The 25,743-nt window shown below is 39.1% G+C and overlaps 1 protein-coding gene across 1 annotated transcript in view; it reads left to right on the forward strand.

Annotated features, from left to right (window-relative positions):
* The first annotated feature begins 11,733 nt into the window (after positions 1-11,733).
* Positions 11,734-25,743, forward strand: part of FBXO33 (F-box protein 33) — a 36,913-nt gene continuing 22,903 nt past the window's right edge. Inside the window, exon 1 of the mRNA XM_027849335.1 lies at positions 11,734-12,540. Within this exon, the coding sequence (XP_027705136.1) occupies positions 11,933-12,540 (608 nt within the window). The 5' untranslated portion in view covers positions 11,734-11,932. The remainder of the gene's footprint in view (positions 12,541-25,743) is intronic.

The following is a 25,743-nucleotide window of genomic DNA, read 5'->3' on the forward strand; positions in this document are numbered from 1 at the left end:
ATTGGTATAGTGCCATTGAATAACTTTATTGAAGTGTCTTGTTTGATAATAATAGTATTTTAACCTCACAATGAGAAAGACATCTTTCTATATGCAGAAATACGAACTAAGTACTATAAGCCCCTTTTACATTTAACAAAGGAATTGTACTCCATGTATGTGTATACTTTCTAATTATTTATCTGGCTATCTAATGATAATACTGAGTTACTATATCTAGGTTTCCAATATTCTAGTTATTTTTAGCAATCCAACATCAGTTGGAATATTATAATGGACTAAGTGCAAAGGCATTGTAAGAGACTATTGTACTTAATTGTCTTATTACCAGGCAATAATATTTTACTGAATTACTTTGAAATAGAGGTATCTCACTATTTAGTGAAATACAAATTAAGTAGATTTTTGATACACATTATTCTAAAGACAAATACATGATTTCTAATTAGTTACCTCATTCCCCAATTGCAATATCAGGCTTCTCCATCTTGGTTTCCAGGATTCTAGCTATTTGCACCAATCCAACATACTAGGGGTTGGCAAACTATGGCTAATAAGCCAAATCCAACCTACCACTTGCTCTTATACATCCACAAAATTAGAATGGTTTTTCATCTTTACAGTTGTATTGTATTTTAAAATGTAAAAAATTTCTTAACTCATAGGCAATGAAAAAACAGATAGCAGGCCAGTTTGGGCCCTCACACCATAGTTTACCAATTCCTGCAATATACAATATAGGGTTGAAAAATTCCTGGTCAGACCAGGGGTGGAGCTAAGATGGTGGAGGGAAAGCAGTGACTGTCTTGAGCTCTCCCCCCCAAACCCCTCCAAATACCTAAAAAAATGACTCTAAACAAATTCTAAAGCAGCAGAACCCACAAAAAGACAGAGTGAAACAAATTTCCAGCCAAAGACACCCTGGATTGTTGATCGGAAAGGTATATCGCACTGGGCGGGGAGAGGAACCCAGTTTAGCGTGGGCCCACAGGCCGCAGCAACCCTGGAGCAGGCCTCAGAGGACTGAATCACGGGCAGTTGTGGTGGTTTCCAGACTTCTCAACCCCCGAACACCAAAGACAACTTAGAAGATCATTGGGAAAAGTCTGTGACTGCAGTGAGAGAGGAGCTAGGTCTCAGCCTCAAGTCTTGAGTGCAACCCAGGGCCATGGCTTTTTCCTGAGCTTCTGGCCCGCAGACTGAGGGGGAATCAAGTGGCTGATCAGAAGGGGATTGCAGCAATCTCTTTGCCAGTGCTGAGGCAGGAATCTTTTGCTTTGCCCATGCTTGGATCTGGGTCACAGTTCTGAGGGGCGGTCCTGGGGTGAGGAGGAATGCTGGTGTGGTGGAGCTTGTTGTGGCAGTGGAGAGAAAACACCTCGCCCCTTATCATACCACGTTGGAAGAACTGAAAATTTACAGGTCCCTAGAAGTACCTCTGAAAACATCTGTACAAACCCCCGAAGCTTGGGACAGTACATTCTACACATTGGAAGCAGACTTTTACCTTAACAAAGAGTTTAAAACTCAAGTAATTGGCTGAGATCATGAGTAAGCAACACAAAAAGAGTCAGACTATAGAATCTTACTTTGGTGACAAAGAAGATCAAAACATACAATCAGAAGAAGACAACAAAGCCAAAGCTCCTACATCCAAAGCCTCCAAGAAAAATATGAATCAGTCCCAGGTCTTGGAAGAGCTCAAAAGGGATTTTGAGAAGCAAGTAAGAGAAGTAGAGGATAAACTGAGAGTGATGCAAGAAAATCATGAAAAACAAGTCAACAGCTTACTAAAGGAGACCCAAAAAAATACTGAAGAAAATAACACCTTAAAAAATAGCCTAACCCAAATGTCAAAAGAGGGCCAAAAAGCCAATGAGGAGAAGAATGCCCTAAAAAGCAAAATTAGCCAAATAGAAAAGGATGTCCAAAAGGTTACTGAAGAAAATACTTCCTTAAAAATTAGAATAGAGCAATTGGAAGCTAGTGACTTTATGAGAAATCACCACACTGTAAAACAAATTCAAAAGAATGAAAAATTAGAAAACAATGTGAAATATCTCATTGGAAAAACAACTGACTTGGAAAATAGATCCAGGAGAAAGAATTTAAAAATTAGTGGACTATCTGAAAGCCATGATCAAAAAAAGAGCCTAGACATTATCTTTCAAGAAATTATCAGGGAAAACTGTCCTGATATTTTAGAACCAGAGGGCAAAATAGAAATTGAAAGAATCCACCGATCTCCTCCTGAAAGAGATCCCCAAAGGAAAACTCCTAGGAATATTGTAGCCAAATTCCAGAGTTCCCAGGTCAAGGAGAAAATATTACAAGCAGCCAGAAAGAAACAATTCAAGTATTGTGGAAACACAAGCAGGATAACACAAGATTTAGCTGCTTCTCCATTAAGGGACTGCAGGGCATGGAATATAATATTCCGGAGAGCAAAGGAGAGAGGATTACAACCAAGAATCACCTACCCAGCAAAACTGAGTATAATCCTGCAGGGGAAAAAATGATCATTCAGTGAAATAGAGGACTTTCAAGCATTCTTGATGAAAAGGCCAGAGTTGAATAGAAAATTTGATTTTCAAACACAAGACTCGAGTGGAACATGAAGAGGTAAACAGGAAAGAGAAAATCATAAGAGACTTATTAATGTTGAACTGTTTACATTCCTGCATGGAAATATGATATTTGTAACTCATGAGACCTTTGTTAGTATTAGGGTAGTTGGAGGGGAAAAAATTATATGTATGTATATATAGATATAGATAGATAGATAAAGGGCACAGGGTGAGTTGAAAACGAAGGGGTCATATCTGGAGAATAAAATTAAGGGGTGAGAGAGGAATATACTAGGAGAAGGAGAAAGGGAGAGGTAGAATGGGGTAAATTATCCCACAAAAAAAAAAACAGAAAAGAAAAGGCTCTTACAGTGGAGGGGAAACAGGAGAAGGTAAGAGGGAATGAGTGGATCTTATTCTCATAGGATTTGAGTTAAGGAGGGAATAACATACACACTCAATTGGGTGTGGAAATCTGTCTTACCCTACAGGAAAATGGGGGGTGAAGGGGACAAGAGAGTAGGGAAATGATAGAGAGGAGGGCAGATTGGGAAAGGGGGTAATCAGAAGCAAATACTTCTGAGGAGGGACAGGGTCAAAAGAAAGAATAGAATAAATGGGTGGGCAGGATAGGATTAAGGGAAATAGAGTTAGTTTTTCACAGAATGTCTACTATGGAAGTGTTTTGCATAACTGCACATATATAACCTATATTTAGTTGCTTGCCTTATCAATGAGGGTGGGTGGGGAGGGAGAAAGGGAGAAAATTTGGAACCCAAAGTTTTAAAAACACATGTTTAAAAAAAATGTTTTCACATGCAAATGGGAAACAAGAAATACACGAAATGAGGTGTAGAAATCCATCCTGCCCTACAGGAAAACTGAAGGGGAAGGGGATAAGAGAAGGGGGGGAGAGATAGAAGGGAAGGCAGACCAGGGGAAAGGGTATTTAGAATGCATGCCATCTTGGGGTGGGAGGAGGGGTGAGATGGGGTGAAAATTTGGAACTCAAAATCAAAAAAAAAAAAGAAAAAAAAGAAAAGGGATGGGTATAAGTTGACTTTGATGTAATGATTAAAAAAAAAAACTAATCAAGCGGGTTAAATAGATCCAGGTAAGTGGATTAATCTGATCTAACTAAGAAAATGTACTAAGAGAAAAGGAAAGGAAGAGGCGGGCAAGGTGAAATTATATTACAGGAAAAGGCACAAAAACCTATTACAACGGAGGGAAATAAGAGAGGGAGATGGGCATTGTTTGAACATTACTCTCATCAGATTTGGCTCAAGAAGGGAATAACATAATCAGTTAGATACTAATATTGATAGACTTAACCCTTCTCAGCAATACAAGGATCTAAGACATCTCCAAAGGCCTCATGATAGAAAATGCTTTCCACATCCAAAGAAAGAACTATGGAGTTTGAATGCAGATCGAAGCATACTATTTGCCATTTTTTTTCTTCTGTTGTGTTTTGTTTCCTCTTTTTGGTGGTTCCTCCTATTGGCTCTAATTCTTACTTACAACATGACTAATGTGAAAATATGCTTAATAGGAATGTATATGTATAGCCTATATCAGATTAAATGCCATCTTGGGAGGGAAGTGGGGAGGGAGGGGGAAAAATTTAAAACTCAAAAGCTTATGAAAGTGATTGTTGATAAATCAAAATAAATTAATTAAAAAAGAAATGAAAAAAAAAAATTCCTGGTCAGAAATGGAGTATACCCAACAAAAGCTGACAACATTGTATTTTGAAAATCTAATCATAAGGGCTTTAAACTAAAAAGGATAAAAGAAAAAGAAGATTGCCTGTGTATCTTCCCAGTGTTAGATACTATAGCCACCAAAAAAGGAAGAACAACTGAGACATTAACAAGAGAAAAAATCCAAGAAAGGAATCAGTAGTAAAAAGCCATGGCCTCATATTCATATACAAATGCTCAAAGTGTAGGCAACCAAAAACAAAACAAAACAAAATAAAACTAGAGGTCCTAACTGAAGGGGCCAATTTGACCTCATAGGCATCACTGAGACATGATGGATTTCAATCCAATACATGACTGGATTAATGCTCTGGATGGGTACACTGTGAGGACTGGCCTATTCCTAGGCCCTAGATGACAGAAGTCACTTCGTGTTTGATCACTGACTGACCAGCCCATGTACTAGGAAGCTCCTATGTACTCAATATTGGTTTAGTCAACTTCATTTAGGCAAAGAATGCAAATCTCTCCTGATTATAATCAGCTTAGCAAACTTCATCTAATCCATGTATTCAATATTAAAAATAAAAAACTTTCCTAACCATAATGCCCTTGTGGTCAATAAGGGGAGGGGGGAAGTCACAGGCTAGACCACTCACTTATTAGCCTTCCCTAAAGTCCCCCTCCTATTTAGTCCCTGTTAATTTGTCCAGGAACAACAACCAGATGCAATTGCAGGGTCCCAGAAATATGGGTTCTGAAGTGCATTGCACTGTATGCCTGAGATACCATTCACTTGTCTGCCCATGAGACTGTAGGGTTGAGGAGCCATACACTTGAGTGGTTGTGAGTAATAAACTACCTGACTCATGATCCTTTGAGGACTCATGTTCTTTCTCAGTCACTTACTCACCATCTCTCCGAAATATTTTATTCAAAAGAAAAAGAATAGCTAAAGGGAATGGAGAGGGGAGAGAGAAATAGTATTGTATATTAAGAAGTTATATAAAATTGGGAGAGCATGGAATAGTTTGTTTGTCAGATCTATAAATAAGGGAAGAATTTAGGACCAAAGAAAATATAGAGAGCATTACAAAATGTAAAATAGAAAATTTTGATATATAAAATTTAAAAGTTTTTGCACAAACAAAACCAATGCAACCAAAATTAAAAGGAAAGCAGAAAATTCAGGGGGAAAGTGTCTTTGTATAAGAATCTCTGATAAAGGCCTCATTTCTCAAATATATAGAAAACTGAGTCAAATTTATAAAAATACACATCATTCCTCAATTGATAAATGCTCAAAGGATATGAACAGGCAGTTTTCAGATGAAGAAATCAAAGTTATCTAATCATATAAAAATGCTCTAAATCACTATTGATCAGAAAAATGCAAATTAAAACAACTCTGAAGTACCACGTCACACCTATCAGATAGGCTAATATGACAGAAAAGGAAAATGATAAATGTTGGAAGGGATATGGGAAAACTGGGATACCAAGCCATAGTAGATGGAGCTGTGAACTGATCCAACCATTCTGTTTTGTTTTGTTTTTTAGGCAATTGGGGTTAAGTGACTTGCCCAGGGTCACACAGCTAGTAAGTATCAACTGTTTGGCTCTATTTGAACTGAGCTCCTCTTGACTTCAGGGCCGGTGCTCTATCCACTGTGCCACCTAGCTGTCCCTGATCCAACCATTCTGGAGAGCAATTTGGAACTATGCCCAAAAGGCTATAAAACTATTTGATCCAGGATTACCACTTCTAGGTCTATATCCCAAAGATAGCAAAAAAAGAGGGGTGGGACCTATTTGTACAAAAATATTTATAACAGCTCTTTTGGGGATACTAAGATTTGGAAATCAAAGGGATGCCCATCAATTGAGGAATGGTTGAACAAGTTGTGGTATATGAATGTAATGGAATACTATTACACTATAAGAAATAACAAGCAGGCCGATTTCAGAAAAACCTGGAAAGACTTACATGAACTGATGCAAAGTGAACAGAACCAGTAGGATGTTGTACACAGCAACAGCAATATTGTAGGATGAAGAACTGTGAATGACGTAGCTCTTCTCAACAACTGCAATGTTTCAAGACAATCCCAAAGGACTAATGAAGAAGGATACCATCTCCCTCCAGAGAAAGAACTGATATTATTTGAATATAGGCTGAAGCGTACTATTTTTCACTTCCTTTCTTTCATCCTTTTTTCTTTTATTCCAGTCTTCTTTTACAAAATGACTAATCTGAAAATGTTTGACATGATTGCACATATGTAACCTATATCTGATTGCTTACCATTTGGGGGGAGGGGGAAGGAGAAAAGGACGGATAGAATTTGGAACTCAAAACTTTAAACAAAAAATATTTAAAAATTGTTTGAACATGTAATTGGAAAAAATAAAATATTATATATGTATATATGTACACATATATATTTTAAAGAAGTAGAGAAGTTATATGAGTAAATCCAAGAACCGGAGGTAGGAAGTATGATAGAGAGTATTTGGGTGAATGTTAACAGAGAGAGAAATTGAAGTGATTTAGTCATTAGAATATACTACAGATCATCTGGACAGAAAGAAGAAATAAATAAGGAGTTTGGGAAAGAGATCACAAGCCTGGTACAGAAGCATGATATAGTAGTGATGGGGGACCTCATTTATTGAGACAACTGCTAAAAGGTTTTTTTTTTCTGTGCTAAAAGCAGATCAGCTAATAGCTTCTTCACTTGCCTTAATGATAATTTTATCCTTCAAAAGGTGGAGAAAACAGAAGAGAGAAAGTCTATTCTTGATCTGATTCTAATTAACAGGAAGGAACTGGTTGCTTGGGGTGGAAATGATAGAACTCCTGAGGGGAAATGACCAAACTCTCTCAGAGTTTGGGAGAGAGGAAAGGAAACCTGGGAGTGGTCTGACATTCACCCTAAATTTCAGAAAGCAGATTTTCAAGAAGTTTAGAGGAAAGATAGGCAGGATGCCATGGACTAAAACACTTTGGAGGAGTCAGCTCAGGAGAGATGAGAGATGCTCAGTAATGAAATTCTAAAGACATAAAGGGAAACAATTCCAGGGAGGAAGAAAAAAAGGGATTTCCTGAAGATAGCAATCTGGACATATAAAAACTGACCAAACAGAATATGAAAGCAAGAGCAAGTAAGAGAAGATAAATGTAAGACCTTGGCCCAGTACCATAAAAATAGTGTTAGGAATGCTGACGTTTAGAATGAGCTAGGGGCAAGTGGTTGAAACTAATAATAAAGCTTCAAAATCAAGTCCAAGAAAAAGGAGTTTTATTTTTAGCTATAGTAGGGATAAAAGAAGGATCAAAGAAGGAACAAGACCCTGATTTGGAGCTGATGATATATTGTGATAACTGGAAAGAAAGAGAAAACAAAGCTGTTTAACTCTCATTTTGTTTCTGCTTTACATTTGAAATGACAGAACAAAAATGACTAAAAGAGCTGATACCCAGGACAAGGAAGAAGGCAGTAAGTGAATAGCTACGTATCCTTGCTATCAAATAAAAAATTTTTGAGCACAATCAAAAAAGTTGAGAGACCACTGATCTAAACTGGCATGGGGCCTTTGGAAATTATAAAAACAATTATTTCTGTGTTTTTGAAGAGACTCTGGCCTCTTGTAGTGGGAATGAATATATTATTTTTAGGATGAGGAGTTGCTCGGTTTGCTTTAAGCTTCCATTTTGTGTCCCCTAAGAACAGTAAACAGAGAAGAAACATTTGCTAATATTGTTAGCTTTGATTGATAGTTTCCTTTCATCATAAGCTTAGGTAACCACTCACCAATCAGAATGTAGATATAACTTATAAAAGCTCTTAGCCAGAACCATAAAAAAGAAAAAATTGGAGGATCATACTCCTGCATTCCTTGTCCTTGGAAATGCAAGTATCCTGTGTGTTTATTTGAGAACAATGCTGATTCATGGAGACTTGCCAAGAGGCCAAACTGGAGGAGACACATAGTTTATGACTGGGGAAAGAAGGAACCTTGTCATGAGGACAAGACACACCAGGATATTTTAAAAATCAAGTTGGTGTTTTGATCTTAGAGGTTTTGATGTTTTCATTGTTGAATAGGCAATTTAATTTTTTATTTCATGCACTAATAAATGTAAGTTTTATTAGTGTATAGTCAGTGCTAATAGGCATATGCAACAGTAAATCAGTTTTACACATGCCCTCCACCATTTCCCAAAATCTGAACTAAAAGCTCTATCTGTTGACAAAAAAGATTCCTGAATTCTAGGCTTAAATTCCTTTTTCCTCTTATCCCTCCATTCCACAAACATTAATTAAGTTCCTCTGACAACATATACAAAGCTAGAGCATGAATCTTACCAGAACCTTTATTAAAGTGATAAAAATGTCATCCAAATGCACAGTGAAGAGGGAATCAAGTCGTTTCTCAGGTAGTCTCAAGGGAGATGTTTTCAGGGATTTAGATCTCATATGGGTTGTGGAAATATAAAGCTAAAGCTTTAATTGTTTTGTGAAATATTGAGGAATTACATTTTGGTTAATGTCCTTTGGTATCACCTGAATGAAAAACCTTATCAAGCTTAATCAATGCTAATGAGACAATGTCTTTCTCTGAAGTCCTTTGGCTTCATCTTGAATCAAAGGCCTAAGTTTTTAAAGGAAAATTTAATCAAGTTCAAGAATCTGATTCCCTGGAACTAAGATTAAAATGTGTCTTGTTTATGGTGACAGGGATGTGCTGATAAATGTTTAACAACAAGCTCTCCAAAAAAAAAAAATTGTGCTTGTGACACTTTTAAATTTAATTTGTATGTAATCTGGGGCATATGGGCACTTCCACTTCATGTAACATGGAAGCTCCCTCGAGGGGCCCTTGGAGCATGTCCAGACTGCCTAACATTGAAGCTACTACATTCCTTACCATGAGGGTGAAGGTAGCCTCCTTTGATTGGCTGCCTTCATTTTTAAAGCTGGCAAGATTGCCATCTTTCTGACTTTCTTTGGGCCACTCTTATCTGCTGTGTCCAGAGGGTAAAGATCACGTATGGCCCACAGCATAGGCAACATGAATCGAACCAGTGACAGGAAGAAGACTTTCCTTCCCCTCCTTCCTCTTTTAACTCAGCTCAAAGAAATGGACCTGGAGGTATTGATTTCTGTTCTATGTTGTTTGTCTGCCTCAGTTTCAGATGTTGGAGGTGATCCCCATGGGACTAGGAACAAGAGCCACGACAACTTTGGAGCCAGGATTGCAAGCACGGTGGTGCAGTCAGCCAGATCTGCAAAGAAGCCCAGGACTCCAGTCTGAGCGGAGCTTTGGATTTAGAACTGGGACTGTGCTCTGTGGGAATCTAACTCAACTGTTACCCTAATCCCCTTCCTCTCCCTGGAGACTGAGCTGGAAAGCGGGGTGTGGGAGGGTGGATTATGTCTCCCAATTGTTAGGGTAAATTTTTATGTATGTGATTATACTTTTTTCAAGTAAATATTCTTTTATAAAAGTGAATCCAATTGTTAATAACTAATAGACTTGTGATGCAGAGAAAGGAAAGTCCTTCCTTTGGGTCGTTAGTGGAGACTAGACTATTTGCAAAGAGCCTACACACCTCCTCGTCCCCCTTAATGGTATCAGAAAACGCTGGGGGGAAAGTGAAAGGTAACACACCTGACTTAAGGCTTTGGGGGCCAGAGTAGTCTGTGTTATATGTATAATTGATATTTTCTCCAGCACTTTCCTAGGTCTAAACCAGGGGTTTGGCAAACTACTACCAAGGACAAATTCTGCTGCCACAGCCTAGCCTGCTAGCTAAGAATTTTTACATGTTTAAATACAATAAAGCTTTAATTTAAGTGGTATTTTATTTTTTCCAATTACGTTTAGAAAATTTTTAACATTCATTTTTTAAAAATGTTGAGTTCTGAATTTTCTCCTTCCTTTCCTCCCCTCCCCTTCCCTAAAACAGTAGGCAATTTTCTATAGGGTATATATGTACCATCATGTAAAACATATTTCCATATTAGTCGTGCTGTAAAACAAGAAACAGACCAAAGAGGGGGGAACAGGAAAAAAAAGTGAAAATAATATGCTTCTAGCTGCACTCTAATAGTTCTTTCTCTGGATGTGGATAGGATTTTTCATCATGAGTCCTTTGGAAATGACTTGGATCATTGTATTTCCCAAGCTACATTTTTGCAACCAAAGGGTTGCAGTCTAGAGCCACAATGATCCTCAGAAGCTGTCTGGACCAGTTCCCTCATTTTACAGATGATTAAACTTAGGTAAAATAATAATCATACTAGCTAACTGTGATATGGCGCTTTAAATTTTGCAACCAAAAAAAAAAACCACCCTGGAAATTTAGGGAGTGTCCACCTATTGGGAAATGCCTAAAAGAATTATGGTGTATGAATGTAATGGAAATAAGAAATGACAAAATGGACAGTGTCTGGAAATGGAGACAACCACGGTGAACTAATTCAGACTTAAGTGAGCAGAGCCAGAACAATTTATATAATGACAGCATTATAAAGAAAAAAATAATTTTGAAAGACTTTGAAACTGATCAATGTAAAAAACACGATTCCAGAGGAGCAGAGACAAACCACATGGCTTGATTTGGACTTAAAATGCAAATAAGACGTGTATTTTTACTCGCGGCCAATGTGGAAATTCGTTTTGTCTATCTATATTCTTGGCAAGGTTTTCTTTCCCTTTTTTCTTTTTATTCAATAGGGGAAAGTGGGAAGGAAAGAATGAATGCTTGTTAACGGAAAAAAGAGAATATTATTATTCCAAACTAGGGTTGGAAGGAGCCCTCATTTTAGACATGAAGTAAACTAGGTCTAGAGAAGTTTCACAGTGGATTAAGCATCCGGGATGGAATTTGAACCTAGGTCCTCTTCCCATACAGTGAATTACGATTTTCTTTTTCCCAATTTCTCAAGTATGTTTATCAGGTGGGAAATCACCCTCTCCCTCTCCCGTTTTGCTGCAAACATTCTCAAACTTCACGACACTTCACGCGCTGGGGCTGGGAGGCTGCAGCCACAGCCTCCCCTTGTAAGCTCAAAGAGCACTGTGGTTGCGGGGGACCGAGAAGCGACCAAAGCGAAGGAAAACCACTTCCAACAGGCAGCACTACGAAGCCGGACTCCACCCACCCGCAGAGGTTAGCCGCCCCCTTCGGACAGTTTCTTCCAGCCCCGCCCCAAGAGAAGGGGGCGGAGCGGGGCGGGAAGCGCCCCGCGTCTCTTTCGTACGTAATCAGTCACGTGCCTCTTCTCAGTGCTTACCCAGAATCTACCCTCCCCCCTTTCCGGAAGTCTCCAAAGTCTGGCCGAGCTCCTCCCACTTCGGTCGACGTCAAACTCGGTATCTACCACTGCTCCACTCCCACCTCTTGCCTCAGGGGAGGGGCTCTTTTTCATCGTGCTTCTGTTTGGCGTCTCTAGCTCCCCGTGGGTGAGAAGGAGGGTCAGTGATTAAATTATCTATAAGGCTGCTAGTGGTCTGAGTGGCTTAAGTGGTGGAGAGAAGTTGTTGGAGCCCAAGCCCTACTCTTTCTCCTCTCCCCCCCTCCTCACGGAATTGCTCTGGTTAGTTCCGCCGGGACTCACGGCGGCCCCGCCCCCCTCTCCCTTGTCATTGATGTTGTTGTTCTTGTCAGTGCCGGAGCCGCGACAGCAGCCGGGAGCCCGAGCCAGAACCGCCTGGGCAGCGCGGCGGCTGCGGGGGCGGGAGAAGAAGGATCCGGGTGCCGGCGGTCGGCGGCGGGTCTGGATGGCTCTGTGTGGGCAAGCGGCGGGCGCTTCGTCGCTGCCCAGCGAGCTCATCGTGCACATTTTCTCCTTCCTGCCGGCGCCCGACAGGCTGCGGGCCTCGGCCTCCTGCTCACACTGGCGCGAGTGCCTCTTCTACCCGGCGCTCTGGCCCCAGCTCCGCCTCAGCCTCCGCGTCTCGCCGGCCGAGCGTCCCCGACTCGACTTCCTCATGCGCAAGTGCGGCTGGTTCGTACGGGAGCTGCGCGTCGAGTTCGCCGCGGAGAACTACCTGAGCAGCGGCGGCGGGGGAGCTGCTGGAGGCGGCGGCGGCGGCGGGGGTGGAGGCGGCGGCGGAGGCGGCGCGGGGAGCGAGCCGGTGGCTGGCGCCGGCGGGGAGGAGGCTGAGGCTGTGCAACTCTCCACCGGCTGGCTGGACGTGCTGCGCACCTACCTGGAGCTGGTGCTGTGCGTCCTGAGCAGCATCCGGAACAACAGGTAAGGGTCCCTCCTTGTCTTCCCACCCCCAGCCTTGGGGAGCCCCGGGACACCCTCGTGCCCGGCTCACTTCCCGGCCCCACGCCGTCCGGCCCCCTCACCCCCACCTCCGGGCGGCCTCTTTCTGCGCTGCCCCTTTTGGCAGAAGCTGGGCTGGGGGTTCCTCCAAAGCCGCGGACTTCTCCCAGCGACGGCGGGGTGGAGAAGGGGCGCACCGACCGCAAGCCCACTCCAGAACATTTATATGCAGGGCCGGGGGGGAAGTCTCCCCACTTCCCCGTAACTCCAAACCTCCAACCGGGGGACGGCGCCAGCCTGGGCTTTTAGCTTTTAAATGAGGGCTCTCCAAGACTGTTTACTTTTCGGCCGGACTAGGGAGGGATGGACGGGCTGACAGGTGGTGGTGTCCCTCGTTTTGCAGATGGGGAAGTTGAGGCACAGAAGATGGGAGGGAGAGGCCCACAACCAGGGGGAGGCTTGGGAGAAGCAGGGAATATTACTGGAGTCTCCAGATTCTCAGCTCCTGCACTGCGCAATTGCTGGAGGGAAGGTGGGGGTGGGGGTGGGGGAGGCCAGAGGTGTCTACAGGTGTCTCCTGGAAATGAGGTGTCGAATTGGATTAAGTGTTGGACTTGGAATTTGGAAGACCGACTTAACTGTGTGACCTTAGGTTGCTTAATCTTAGTCTCAGTTTCCTTATCTGTAAAAAAAAAAGGGGGGGGGGGGGGATAATGATAGCCCCTACTTCACAGAGTTATAAGGATAAATAAGATAATTTTATGTAAATGTGGGGTTAACAAGTCAGTTTTTGGCTCTTTGGACCAAACCTGAAAAAGGATACTTTTGTGGGAAAAGCGAAGGATGGGAAGGAATTAAGGGCATGATGTACGTACCAATTTCGTCTTACCTCATCCCCATTTGTTTCATCTAGAAGTTGTGTCGGGGGCAGGTTGATGGGCCAGATGTTAGTACAGGAGTGAGTTGGTAACTGGCCTGATTTAGGACACACCTTCACCTCCCCTGCCCCCAGCATCTCTGAAATCCCTTCCATATATAAGTTGCCCAGTCTAAAGTTAGGCAATGGGAACACTAGGGGTTGGGAAAAGTTCGTGTTTGATACTAAGACATTCATACCTTCCTGTCAAGGGTCAATCTCTAGGTAAAGAGCTCTGATTTAAATTCAGGTCATGCTTGGCCATGGCCTTAACATCTCTCCAAGTATGTCCATGCCAGAAAAAACAACTTAAAAGCATAGGTTCAGGGCACAATTATAAAGATACACTTTTTAAAAAATTATTATTTCATTCAATCTCTCTCCTCTCCCCTTGAAATAAAGAACAGAAAAAAAAACTTTTTAAAGCCATGGTAAAAATGAGTGACTCATTTTGTATCTTGAGTTTATCCCTGTCAGAGGTGGGTGGCATTCATCATCATTAGTTTTCTTGGAACTGTGGTTCTGATCAGAGTCGTTCAGAGTTTTGTCTTTAAGGTGTTGCAGAAATTATTCTTCTGATTCTTCTCACTTCACTCTGTCAGTGCATGCAAACCTTTCCAGGTTTTTTATGTCTTAAAGTTCGGTAGTAATCCATTATATTCATATACCATAATTTGTTCATCCATTCCCTAATTGATGGGCAAGCCCCCCCCCCCCCTTTTTCCAGTTCTTTGAAGCTGTTAAAAAGAGCTGCTACAAATATTTTTGCACATATGAATCCTTTTTTCTCTTTCTTTGGTCTCTGGGTTATATTGGCCTAGTAGTGATATCACTGTGTCAAAGAACATTATGCTTAGTTTATCAATTTTGGGGGCATAGTTCCAAATTGCTTTCCGGAATGGCTGGACAATTTCATAGCTCTACCGAACAGTGCATTAATGTGCCAGTTTTTTAGAAGCTCTCTGGCCCTCCCCGCAACATTTATGTATTTTCCTTTTTCCTTTTTTTTTTTTTAAATCAACTTTGCCAATCAGAACAGTGTAAGATGGGGACTCAGTTACTTTACTGTGCATTTCTCTCATTTTTAGTGATTTAGAACATTTTTTCATGGCTATTTGTAGCTTGGATTTCTTCCTTTGAAAACTTCCTGTTCATATACTTTTGATAATTTATTAATTGGAGAATGGCTGTTACTCTCACAAATTTGAATCCATTCCTTATATATCTTAGAAATGAGACCTTTTGTCAGTGAAACTTATGGCAAAGATTTTTTCCCCCAGTTAACTGTTTACCCTCTAATCTTAGCCACATTCATCATACAACAATGTTTTAAAAAAAACTTTTTATTTTTCTCAGTTGATGAAAATCCTCCTTCTCTCCCTCTTACTCCTCCCGTTTTCCCCCTCCCCAGATGAAAAAGAGAAAACCAAAGTGATGATAAACCTTTAATCCCATCTCTTTCCCCTTTTTTTGAGTAGTTTGGGAAATGGAAAAGCCATACCCATGTCCCACTATCAGATAGCATCGTCTTTTATACAGATGTACCCCATTAGTTGTACACAGGTTTCATATCACCTATTTAATTTTGTTATAGAGCTGATCTCATCTGCTTCTAAGCTTTCTGCTAGCTTACTTTTGTTTTTTAAATGTAATGCATATAGGCATTATTTTCTACTAGTAGTATTGATTTTTGAAATAAATTGAAATGGGCAGAATGAAATACATCTAAAAAGCAAAATTTTTAATTCTTTATTTTTAAAGTGTGGATCAAAAACCACAAAAAATAAAGGAAGGAATTTTATATTTAAGCTTTACTCTTTGAAAGTATCGTGAAATGTTATTCACTTAATAGTCAACTTTATTGGCAGATATGGTTTAAATTAAGCTGTTTATTTTATAGCTTTGGTATTTATATTTAATCACTTGAAATGCTGACTTCAGATCAGCTTCAGAGCCAAAACATTATATCTCAAAACTTCTCTTATTAAAATCTTTGTTTTGGTTTTTAAACAGGAAGTAAAATTCATTAGTAACCAGTGGTAGGAGCAAACTGTACAGAATTCTTTACACTTGAGTTAGTTTTATGGCATTTTAAAATAGATCACTGACCCAGTGGAAGGCAAAAAAAGGAAAAAGATCAGATTATAAACTTTGAGGTTTCAAGAATTTCTCTTGAACTCTCTATACAACGCAGATTGTTACTTTTTGTGCCAGTTATTTTCATCTCTTAGAGGCAAAGTGTTAAAACTTGAAGGACACTATTCTTCACAAAGGATAATTTACTTTTTTGGCTTTGTTTTCTGGTTTTCAGACAGACAGTGCCTGACTTATCCCATTTGTATTTAGTTAAATAAATGTCTTACTGAATTCCTTTCCTCTGTATACTTGGCCAGCTAAAGGAGTGGGGCATGGGGATCTGGGCCTTACTGGGTTACCAGAAATATGTTACCCAAGTTGCTGGGTTTCTTGTGGAAGTTAGGGATTCCCTTCCGGTTGAATAGCAAGGATTGAAATATAGTACTGTTTCAGCTATGTTATGGATTAACTAGCTTGGGAATCTACCATTTAGAAGGGCATTGAGGTACAGTTGAAAGATAATTGAACTTAAATTCCAAAGATTTGAAGTTAAGACTCCAAATGGTTTTCATAAACTCTACTTTGATTTATTTGTGTCATTTATGTCATTTATAGAGAGAATAACAAAACAGTGCTCAGTATTCTCTCCACAGGATAGCCTTCCTTGTTATCAGATTGTTGACTTTATTAAGACCATATGCTATGTTTTTTAGAACATTACATCTTGTGATTCCTTTTAGTAGAGGTTAAGATTAGGAGTTATTTCTGACTGTTTTTATTAAATCAGACAAAAGCATAACTGGTAAAGCGGAGAGATCAGAGAGCCTTTTACTTCATATTATTTTCTCTGTGATATGATTGAATCCAAAAAACCTTCAAGGGTTATTTTTGTTAAGGTTTCATAATAAACTAGGATAGGAAAAACTTTTTCGTGTGGGATTTCCATTGAAATTGTAGGTGATGACTTGGAGATATTTGCTATCTTCATATTAAACATTTATTTTGCTGAATGATTTTTCTTCACTATTGTGTACTCAAAAATAAGTGTTTTGCCCTTTCAATACTTCTTTAAAGAAATATGTTTAAGGATTAAATGTCTTGGAAGAATAAGGACTGGCCTATCCATGCAAAAAGGAAGATGTTACCTAGGGAAAGAGAGAGGTTAATAACTCCCAACAGCAGAGAATCTGTGAATATAATCAGTTAAAATTGATAAACCAATTATTTTTCCTTCAAGGTAGCATAAAGGAGATCATCTCATAGTGGAAAGAGAGATCTCTTGAAATCTACCCTCTTGACAGCCTCTGTTTTAGAGGGACCACAGACACGATACTGGTCTGCTACATAAATGAGAAACTGTCTTTTGGTCCTTTTGAGAATCTAAACTAGGCAGCTGGAGTAGTTCAAGAATAATAGGCAAATACCATAGGAATGATTTTACATATATACACATTTGTGTCTAATGGTAGCCATCCTTAGGGTGGAAGGGGAGGAGGGAAGAAAAAAAAGGAAAAAAAGAGTTACATGATCACTATATATTTAAAAAGAATAGCAAGTTGTACATAATAAATTTGCAGTTTCATGTGTGATCATCTTTTTTCTTTTCTGTGTTATGGAAATGTTTGTTTTATTTCTTAAGTTCAGAATAAAATAAATAATAAAAATGGAGAAAAAAGAATATATGTTATGAGGGTGGAATTTACTGAAAGACCATCAGTTTATATGTAATGTTAATAAACAATTATTTTTCCTGAGTAGCAACTGAATTTAAGTTGCTGGGAATTCTCTTGGGCTTCAGTTGAAAGCAAAATTAAATAATTTAATAATTGCACTATTAACTGAATAATGAAATATTATTTAATGCAGTTGATAGTGTAATCCCAACATAAAAATGTAAATTAAAGAAATTCTATATCTTAACTTTTCCACATTTTGAATTTTCATCCATACAGCTGTCCAAGTGAGATTTTAATGTAATTTTAAATGTGTCCATATATATATTCACATATATATTAAAATCTCATATAAGTATTTCTGCTTAGACCTAACCTCTGGATCTAGGGAGTTGGTGCTTTTTCTTAAGGAAAGTAACCAAACCAAGAAAAAAATGGGGGAAAGACACTTAGCTAAGGCCAGTAAGGAATATTATTTTAGGACAACAAAAATTTTGCTGACGTTATTGTTAGTGAATGAGATACCAGGTACCACTACCAAAGGCTGAGTGAACTTAAAACACACTTAATACTTAGATCAACATTGACATTAATTTCCTAATAGTTGTTGTTCAGTTATTTCCGTCATGTCCAACTCTTCATCAACCCATTTGGGTTTTTTTTTTTGGCAGATACTTGAGTGGTTTGCCATTTTCTTCTCCAGCTCATTTTACAGATGAGAAAACTGAGGCAAACAGGGTCATGTGACTTGCCCAGGGTCACACAGCCTATAGATATGAAGTCAGATTCTAATTTAAGAGGAAGATGAGTCTTCCTGACTCCAGGCCCAGCACTTTATCCAGTGCCCCACCTAGCTGGTCCATTCCTAGTAGTAATTTGTCCTAAAAGTTTTATAAACACTGTATTTCAGCTTATATTCTTCCGCAGTAGAAAAGTAATGGGAAGCCTTTCCTCTGTTTCCTCTGTTATTTCCTATTCATCCTGTATAAGAATGAGTCAAGGGATGGCCCCATCAATTAAAAAAAAAAATCATACTGGGAGGGGAAGACCCTTAGGGTTGCTGGCCAAAAGAGAAACAGTTACTGTTGACATTCACTTTGAGCCAGGAGGGCCTATGCACTGAATGGGCATTGCTTCACTCAAAGAGAACTTGAAAAGACCTTAGCTTAAAAAGGCCAGGGTTTCCCACTATATCCTGGGCCATCTGCAGTCATCCTAATCCATATCTGGCCACTGGACCCAGTGGGTCTGGAGGAGAAAGTGAGGCTGGTGACTTTGCACAGTCCTTCCTCAAATCAAGTTCAGTTGCAAGTCATGTCATCATCTCCCTAATGTCATGGTCCTCTTCCAGGATGAAGGACAAACCACAACAATCCTGTATATAGCTTGCTTTGTATATATTTGTTGTCTCCTGATTAGATTACAAACTCCTTGAGGGCAGACTATTTTTGCCTCTTTATAATCCTAACACTTAGCACAATACCTAACTAGTAGTAATGCCTTAAGTACCCTATAAATTCTTGAGGTAAATTTAAAGTTTTTTGAAATATTAAATATTCTATTCCCTGTGTACTTTAACCACCCACCAATAGGGACCTCATTTGTCTTCAAGATCTCAAAATTCAAATTATTTTCTCTGACTTGCTATCCTTCTGTCTATGCAAATACCCCTGAACCTGTTCTTAGCTTTCATCAAGATCCCTACTTTATGCAAATTTTTAATGCTACGATCTTTATTATTGCCTATTCTAGTGATATATGTATGTGTCAGCAATCCCTTGCTGGTTTGTAAAGCTCTATAAGGTCTGGTACTGTTGTTTTAATCTTTTTTAATCACCTCATTCTTTTCATGATCGGTGTTTAATAAATGTTGAAATTTAAATAATATTAAAATCCTATCTCTACCTTACTTATTAGCACATAGCTGTATTTTATGGAGGTGAAGTTATTAGAATTGAAATACCTCAGTGTTTCTTTTAGATCTTCAGAAGTCTCAGCAGAGACTTATCACCTCATCCATCCTTTCTATCTGGAGAAAGAAGTGGTTTTCATCCTTGCCAAGGCTAATAATACTTTCATCTTCATCCCTTCCAATTCCATCATGTTCACTTCCTTTGTGACCCTCATATATCACTTATCTATCTTCGTGCTCTCCCTTTATACTAGGGTCTTCCTCCTCTAGCAATAAACATACTCATAGAGTAGATCTATAAACATACTTACTGAGGTCTCATTTCACCCTACCCCTTAACTCTAAGTGCCCTCCCATCTTTTTCTTGCTTTTCATTGTCAGACTTCCAGAAAAAGTAGCCTATAATTGCTCCTTCTACTTAACACCCACTCACTCCTCAGCTCTTTGCAATCTCGCTTCAGTTTCTGCCCCCAAATTGAAATGATTCTTTTAATCACATCCCCTAATGATTTTCTAAGCCCTCATCTTTCTTGACCTCTTTTCCGACATTTTATGCTCTTGACCACCCTAATCTTCCTAATACTGTCTTCATCTTCCATAACATGTATTTACATAGTCTTCTTCTTTCTCTCTTTGATTGGCTCTTCTTCCTTTTTCCATTCCCTTTAATTCAGACATTCTTTAGGGTTTTTTCCTTGGCATTCTCACTTCAGTATTCTCTTAACAATCTCATTGACATCCAAAACTTCAACTATTAAATTCTACGCTGGTGATTCCCAAATCTGTGTCTTCTGTCCTGAACATTCTTCTGAGTTTTAGAGCCACATTTCCAACAACCCCCTGAAATACACACCTGGGTATCAGCAAAATACTGGTACCCGAGGCTTAATGTATTCAAACTAAACTTATGTCATCTGTGTTTTCTGTTGTTGGCACAAATATTCTTCCTTTTACCTAAGCTGAAAATCTTGGAGTTATCTTTACTGACTCTTTTAACCCATCTCTTGCCTGTTATTTCCATGACTTACCACATCATTTGTTAATTCCACTTATCTCTCATATTTAATTCTGTTCTTACTGCTTCCACTTTAGTTTAGTTTCATGTCTGACCTAGTGCAATATTTCCCTCGACTGGTCTCTCCTCTCTTATTTCTCTTCAATTTATCTTGTAAACTACAAGATTAATCTTCCTAATTCAACTGCTGATAACATCATTTTCCTCCTCAAAAAATCATTAGCGGCTTCCCATTGCATAAAGACTACTAGACTTCTTATATTGGCATTTTAGGTCCTCTACAACATCCTGATTCTAATCTGCCATTTCTCTTTTGACACACTTTCCCTTCCCGTATCTTAAAATCAAGTCAAATAGGCCTATTTGCATTTTTGCTAGAATATGTCTCACTTTCTTGCCTCATTGTCCCTGTTCATAATTTTCCATAATCATTCCTAGATTGCCATCCCTGTTTAAATGTCACCCATCCTTGAGGGTCCGGATCAAATACCATCTTTTCTTTCTCTATTTCTTTCTTTTTCAGAACATAAAAAGTTTAATTTAGCATCAGTCAGCTAATGGGCAGTTGCCATATGGATAGGAATGGAGAAGAGTAAATAGTCAATAAATATTAAGCCAGGCACTGTGCTAAGTGCTGGGGATAAAAATATGAAGAAAGATAGTCCCTGCCCTCAAGGAGTTTACAGTCTAATACAGAGGAGACAACACTAAAGGAAGCTGAAAAAAAGAAGGAAGGGGAGGTACCTAGAGGCATCTTTAGTTCAGAAAACTGTCCCAAAGCAGTGTAGCCAGGTGAGAAAGGTATCTTGAGCAAAAGTCTCCTTAAATGGGGGTTTTGAGTTCATGGCCCCACCCTCCAATCAGAGAGGCAGAGGGAGTGGATGAGGTGTAGTATCAAGGCTGATGAAATCTTACAGGATGATGAGGTTATCCAAATAATGAGCTTTTTGGGGCTTGTTAGAAAAGTGAGTCAGAGAAGGAAGACAGACAGAAAGACACACACACATACACACACATGTGTGGTTTTGAATAGCCGCAGGACCAGCTATGTGTGTACTTTTCTCTCCTTTGACAACCTCCTCCTCTCTGTATAGATTTCTACTTATGGATCTTAATTATGTGAAATAATTTCTCCTAACTTTCCTTCCATTCCCCTCTGGTGTATTCATCTTCCCTCAACATAATAGCACCACTGCCAGCCTTGGAATTAGATTCTCTCTCTGACCATGATGATGATAGGTTTCAGTGGAGGCATATGAATCATCTCCCTATATTTGAATGTAAAAAATTTATCCTTGTTTAGTCCCTTACTGTTTTTCATCCAGGTTTACCTTTTGTTGTTTCTTTTAACTCCTGTGTTTGAACTTCAGCATTGTTATGCAGCTCTGATCTTTTCATCAGGAATGCTTAGAAGTTCACTATTTCATTAAAGATCCATTTTTTTCCCCCTGTAGCATTATACTCAGTTTTACTGGATAAGTTATTCTTGGCAGTAAGCCTGTATGTTTGGTCTTCAGGAATATGTTCTAAGTTCTCCACTCATATAGAAGTAACTGCTAAATCACAAGTAATATTTGGTATTTGTATTCTTTCTTTCTGGCTGCATGAAATGTTTTTCCTTTGGCTAGAAGCTCTGGATTTTGACTATCATATGCTTGGGAGTTTTCATTTGGAGGTTTCTTTCAGGAAATGAGCAGTGGATTCTTCTTCTTCTTCTTCTTCTTCTTATTATTATTTTGGTGAGGCAGTTGGGGTTAAGTGACTTGCCTAGGGTCACACAGCTAGTATCAAGTGTCTAAGGCTGGATTTGAACTCAGGTCTTTCTAACTCCATGGCCAGTGTTCTGTCCACTGCGCCACCAGCTGCCCCTAGTAGAGTCTTTCTGTTTCTACTTTACCCTCTGATTCTAAGAGATCTGGACAATTTTCTTTTTAAGATTTCTTGAAATACGATGTCTAAGCTGTTTTTTTTTGTTTGGTCATGTCATTCAGTTAGTCCTATGATTCTTAATTTATTTCTCCTTAATCTATTTTCCAGGTCACTTCTTTTTACTATGAGATCTTACATTTTCTTATATATTTTTTCACTCTTAATCCTCATAGATTATCCACTTCCTTCAGTGTAGGAACATGACACTTTGTATCACTTGTATTCCTGGCCCAATGCGTCATATTTATTAGGAACTCAGATTTTTGAAAGAAATGTAAAGAGGATGGCAGCAAGGCAAGGTGTAAGAAGATGAATATAAGAATATGGCACAGAATTGTAAAAATGGTGTTAGGAATGCTAATGAGGTGAGAAATCTAGGGGCAATAAAAAGAGTTTTCTTTTTTAATGTATTGCAAGAAAAAAGGTTTGTTTGATGTGGGTGAGAGATGGTACCTAACAAAAGAAAGAAAGCACAGTTGTTCAGCTCTGATTTTGTTAAGTTTTCTTTGCAGAAGAGAGTAAATATCCTTTGCGTTGAAACTGACAGAACATAAATGACTTAATGTGTTTGATAACCAAAATAATAAGACAACAGTAGAAAACACTCAGCTGCCCTTGATGATTTCATGTCACCTGGTTTAGATGAACTGCATCCTTGGCTCAGTGATATTTGAAAGATCATGAAAAAGAGGAGAGGTACCACAAGATTAGAGAAGAGAAAGTGTTGACCTTATTTTCAAAAAAGGAAATAGTCTGCAAACTCTAAGCCCATTAGCTTAACTTTGATTCCTGGGAAAATTCTAGGACAGATCAATTAAAGCAATGGATACTAAACTACAAAAAAGAGAAGCAATGATTACAAAAAGCTAGCAGGGGTTCATGAAGATCAGGTCATGGCAGACTGACCTCATTTCCTTTTTGTGATAAGATGAATAAACTAGTAGTAGATGAGGGGGAAGCTATGGATATGGTTTACCTAAATTTAGCAGAGCATTTGATAAAATACTACACACTATTCTTACAGAGATGATGGAGAGATTAGGTGATAACACAGCCATATGGATTCATAACTAATTGGATAGTGGGATAATTAGGCTATTGTTCATTGTCTGGGTGACAGGAAGTCTCTAATAGATCTCCTAGAGATCTGTGGTTGGCCTTTTTATCAGTGACTTAGAGAAAGGCCTAGATGTTCTGTCTATCAAATTTGCAGATGACACAAAGCTGGGAAGGAGCACTAACACAGTGGTTAACTGAGCCAGGATCCAAAAGGATCTTAACAGTCTATAGCATTCATTGGGATGAATCTGTTAAGATGAAATTCAAAAGAGTTAAATGTAGAGTCTTACACTTGAGTATAAAAAAATCATCCTTATTGTTGTGGTTGTTGTGGTTTGTCCTTTTTGAAAAGGATCATGACATTAGGGAGATGATGACATGACTTGCAATTGAATTGGATTTGAGTGACAGATGAAGCATGGATAAATAGCAGCTCTTCTGAAAAACTGGAGGTTTTAATAGACTTTAAGTTCAGTATGAGTCAAGTATGTTGTGGCAGCCAAAAAAGCTAGTGTGATCTTGGCCAACTTTAAGAGGAGCATAACTTATAGGAATAGGGAGGTGGTAAACTGTACTTCGACCTCAGCAGAATTCACCTGGAGTGTTGAGTTCACTTTTAACTAGGCACATAATTAAAGAAGAACATCAATAACCTGGAGAGTAGAGGACAGTGAAGATAGTAAAGGGCCTTGAATCTATGTCATATTAAGATTAGTTGAAAGAACTAGGGATGTTTTAGCCTGGAGAAGAGAAGATTCAGGAGATGAATGAGTTGTCTTCAATTATTTGAAAGGATGTCATGAAGAGGAATGTTTAGATTTGTTCTGTTTGGTACACTCGAGGGTAAAATGAGGGGCAGTGAATGAAAGTAGCAAAGAGTAGGGCAGCTCATTGGCCCAGTGGATAGAGTGCCAGCCCTGAAGTCAGGAAGATTCATCTTTCTGAGTTCAAATCTGACCTCAGACACTTACTAGACGTGTGACTGTAGACAACTGTTTGCCTCAGTTCCTCATTTGTAAAATGAGCTGGAAGAAAACTGCAAACCACTCAAGTATCTTTGCTAAGAAAACCCCAAATGGGGTCACAAAGACTAAGACACGACTGAACAACAATCAAAAGCAAAGAGGTAAATTTTAGTTTCGTGTGTTGGGAAAAGCTTCCTAATGATTAGAGCCATCCATAAGTGGCCTATCTCCTCTGTCTTTTAAAGCTCTTCATAGCTCTCATAAAGTATGAGGAAGGGAATAAAGTGCAAGAAGACTGAAAAGGCCCCTTCCTACCTTTACAGTCTTCTTTTACCTTATTCCCTATCTCGTACTTTAAGATCCAGTGACTATGGCAGCCTCCTTGTTGTCCCTCACAAAAGATACTTCATTTCCCTACTTGTGCATTTCCACTGCCTGTTCTCATGTCTGGAATTCTCTCCCTCCTCATTTCTGCCTCTTGCCTTCCCTGGCATTTCTTCAGATCTCAAACTAAAATCCCACCTTCTGCAAGAAACCTTTCTAGGAGGCAGCTAGGTGGCGCAGTGGATAGAGCACCAGTCTTGAAGTCAGGAGGACCCAAGTTCAAATCTGGCCTCAGACTAAACACTTGACACTTACTAGCTTTGTGACCCAGGGCAAGTCACTTGACCCCAATTGCCTTAAAAAAAAAAAAAAAGCCTTTCCTAGGTCTTGTTAATGCTTCCCTCTGAGAGTATTTTTAATTTATCCAATCTGTATGTTATTTGTACAGAGTTGTTTGTATCTTGTCTCCTCTCATTAGATTGTGGGCTTCTTGTGGGTAGGGGACTGTTTTTTCCTTTGTAATATCCCCTCACTTAATATAGGTAGTAGTAGGTACTTAATAGATGATTCTTGACTTGAGAGAGTTCGTTGCCTTACCTTTGAGGTCTTCCGAGCATATGCTGGATCTCCAATTTTCAGGTATGTCATTTTAGGATTAACTTTTTATTTTTTTCTTTTTGCCATCCAAGAAGTGCATTGAAAGCAATTTCTTTCACTGTTTTATTGCCCTAGCTTCTCTTTTATGATCTCTCTTTAGGGGCAAACCTACATAATGGATTTCAGCAATTCTAGGGACAGGCATTCTGATAGGCTATCTCTAAGAGCTTATTATGTCCCCTAATAGATTATAAATTCCAGGAGAGCCGGTATGATTTCTTATTAATTCTCCCTTAGCACCTAGCTTTTTACATAGTAGGTAGTAGGCCCCCAATAAATCTTGAATGGTTGGTTTCTTAAATTATTTGTGGGCATCATTTCTTATTGTGTCAACAATATCACAAATTTGTAGGGCCTTTTTTTTTTTTTAAATGGAGGGAATGCTTTTTGGTCAAGTATAGTGGTTTTACAAGATAAATTTTTTACTTCATGCCTTTTAAGCCAAGGATCTGGAAATTCTTCAGCTAAGAACATGTGGTAAGTTTTCTATTTTGGTGGATCCATGATTCTTATCACTATGGTTAGTGCTTTCTTCGGCACTATAGATTACACCTCTCCATGCTTTCTCATTGTGTAAAATCATGTTTAATTTTTATCCATGTCTTTCTCTAAATCTTTAATGGGGTAGTCCCTCCAATGCAATGAAAGATTGACTTTAA

The sequence above is a fragment of the Vombatus ursinus genome, unplaced genomic scaffold, assembly GCF_900497805.2.
Source record: "Vombatus ursinus unplaced genomic scaffold, bare-nosed wombat genome assembly UNPS02007284.1, whole genome shotgun sequence".
Lineage (NCBI taxonomy): Eukaryota > Metazoa > Chordata > Mammalia > Diprotodontia > Vombatidae > Vombatus > Vombatus ursinus.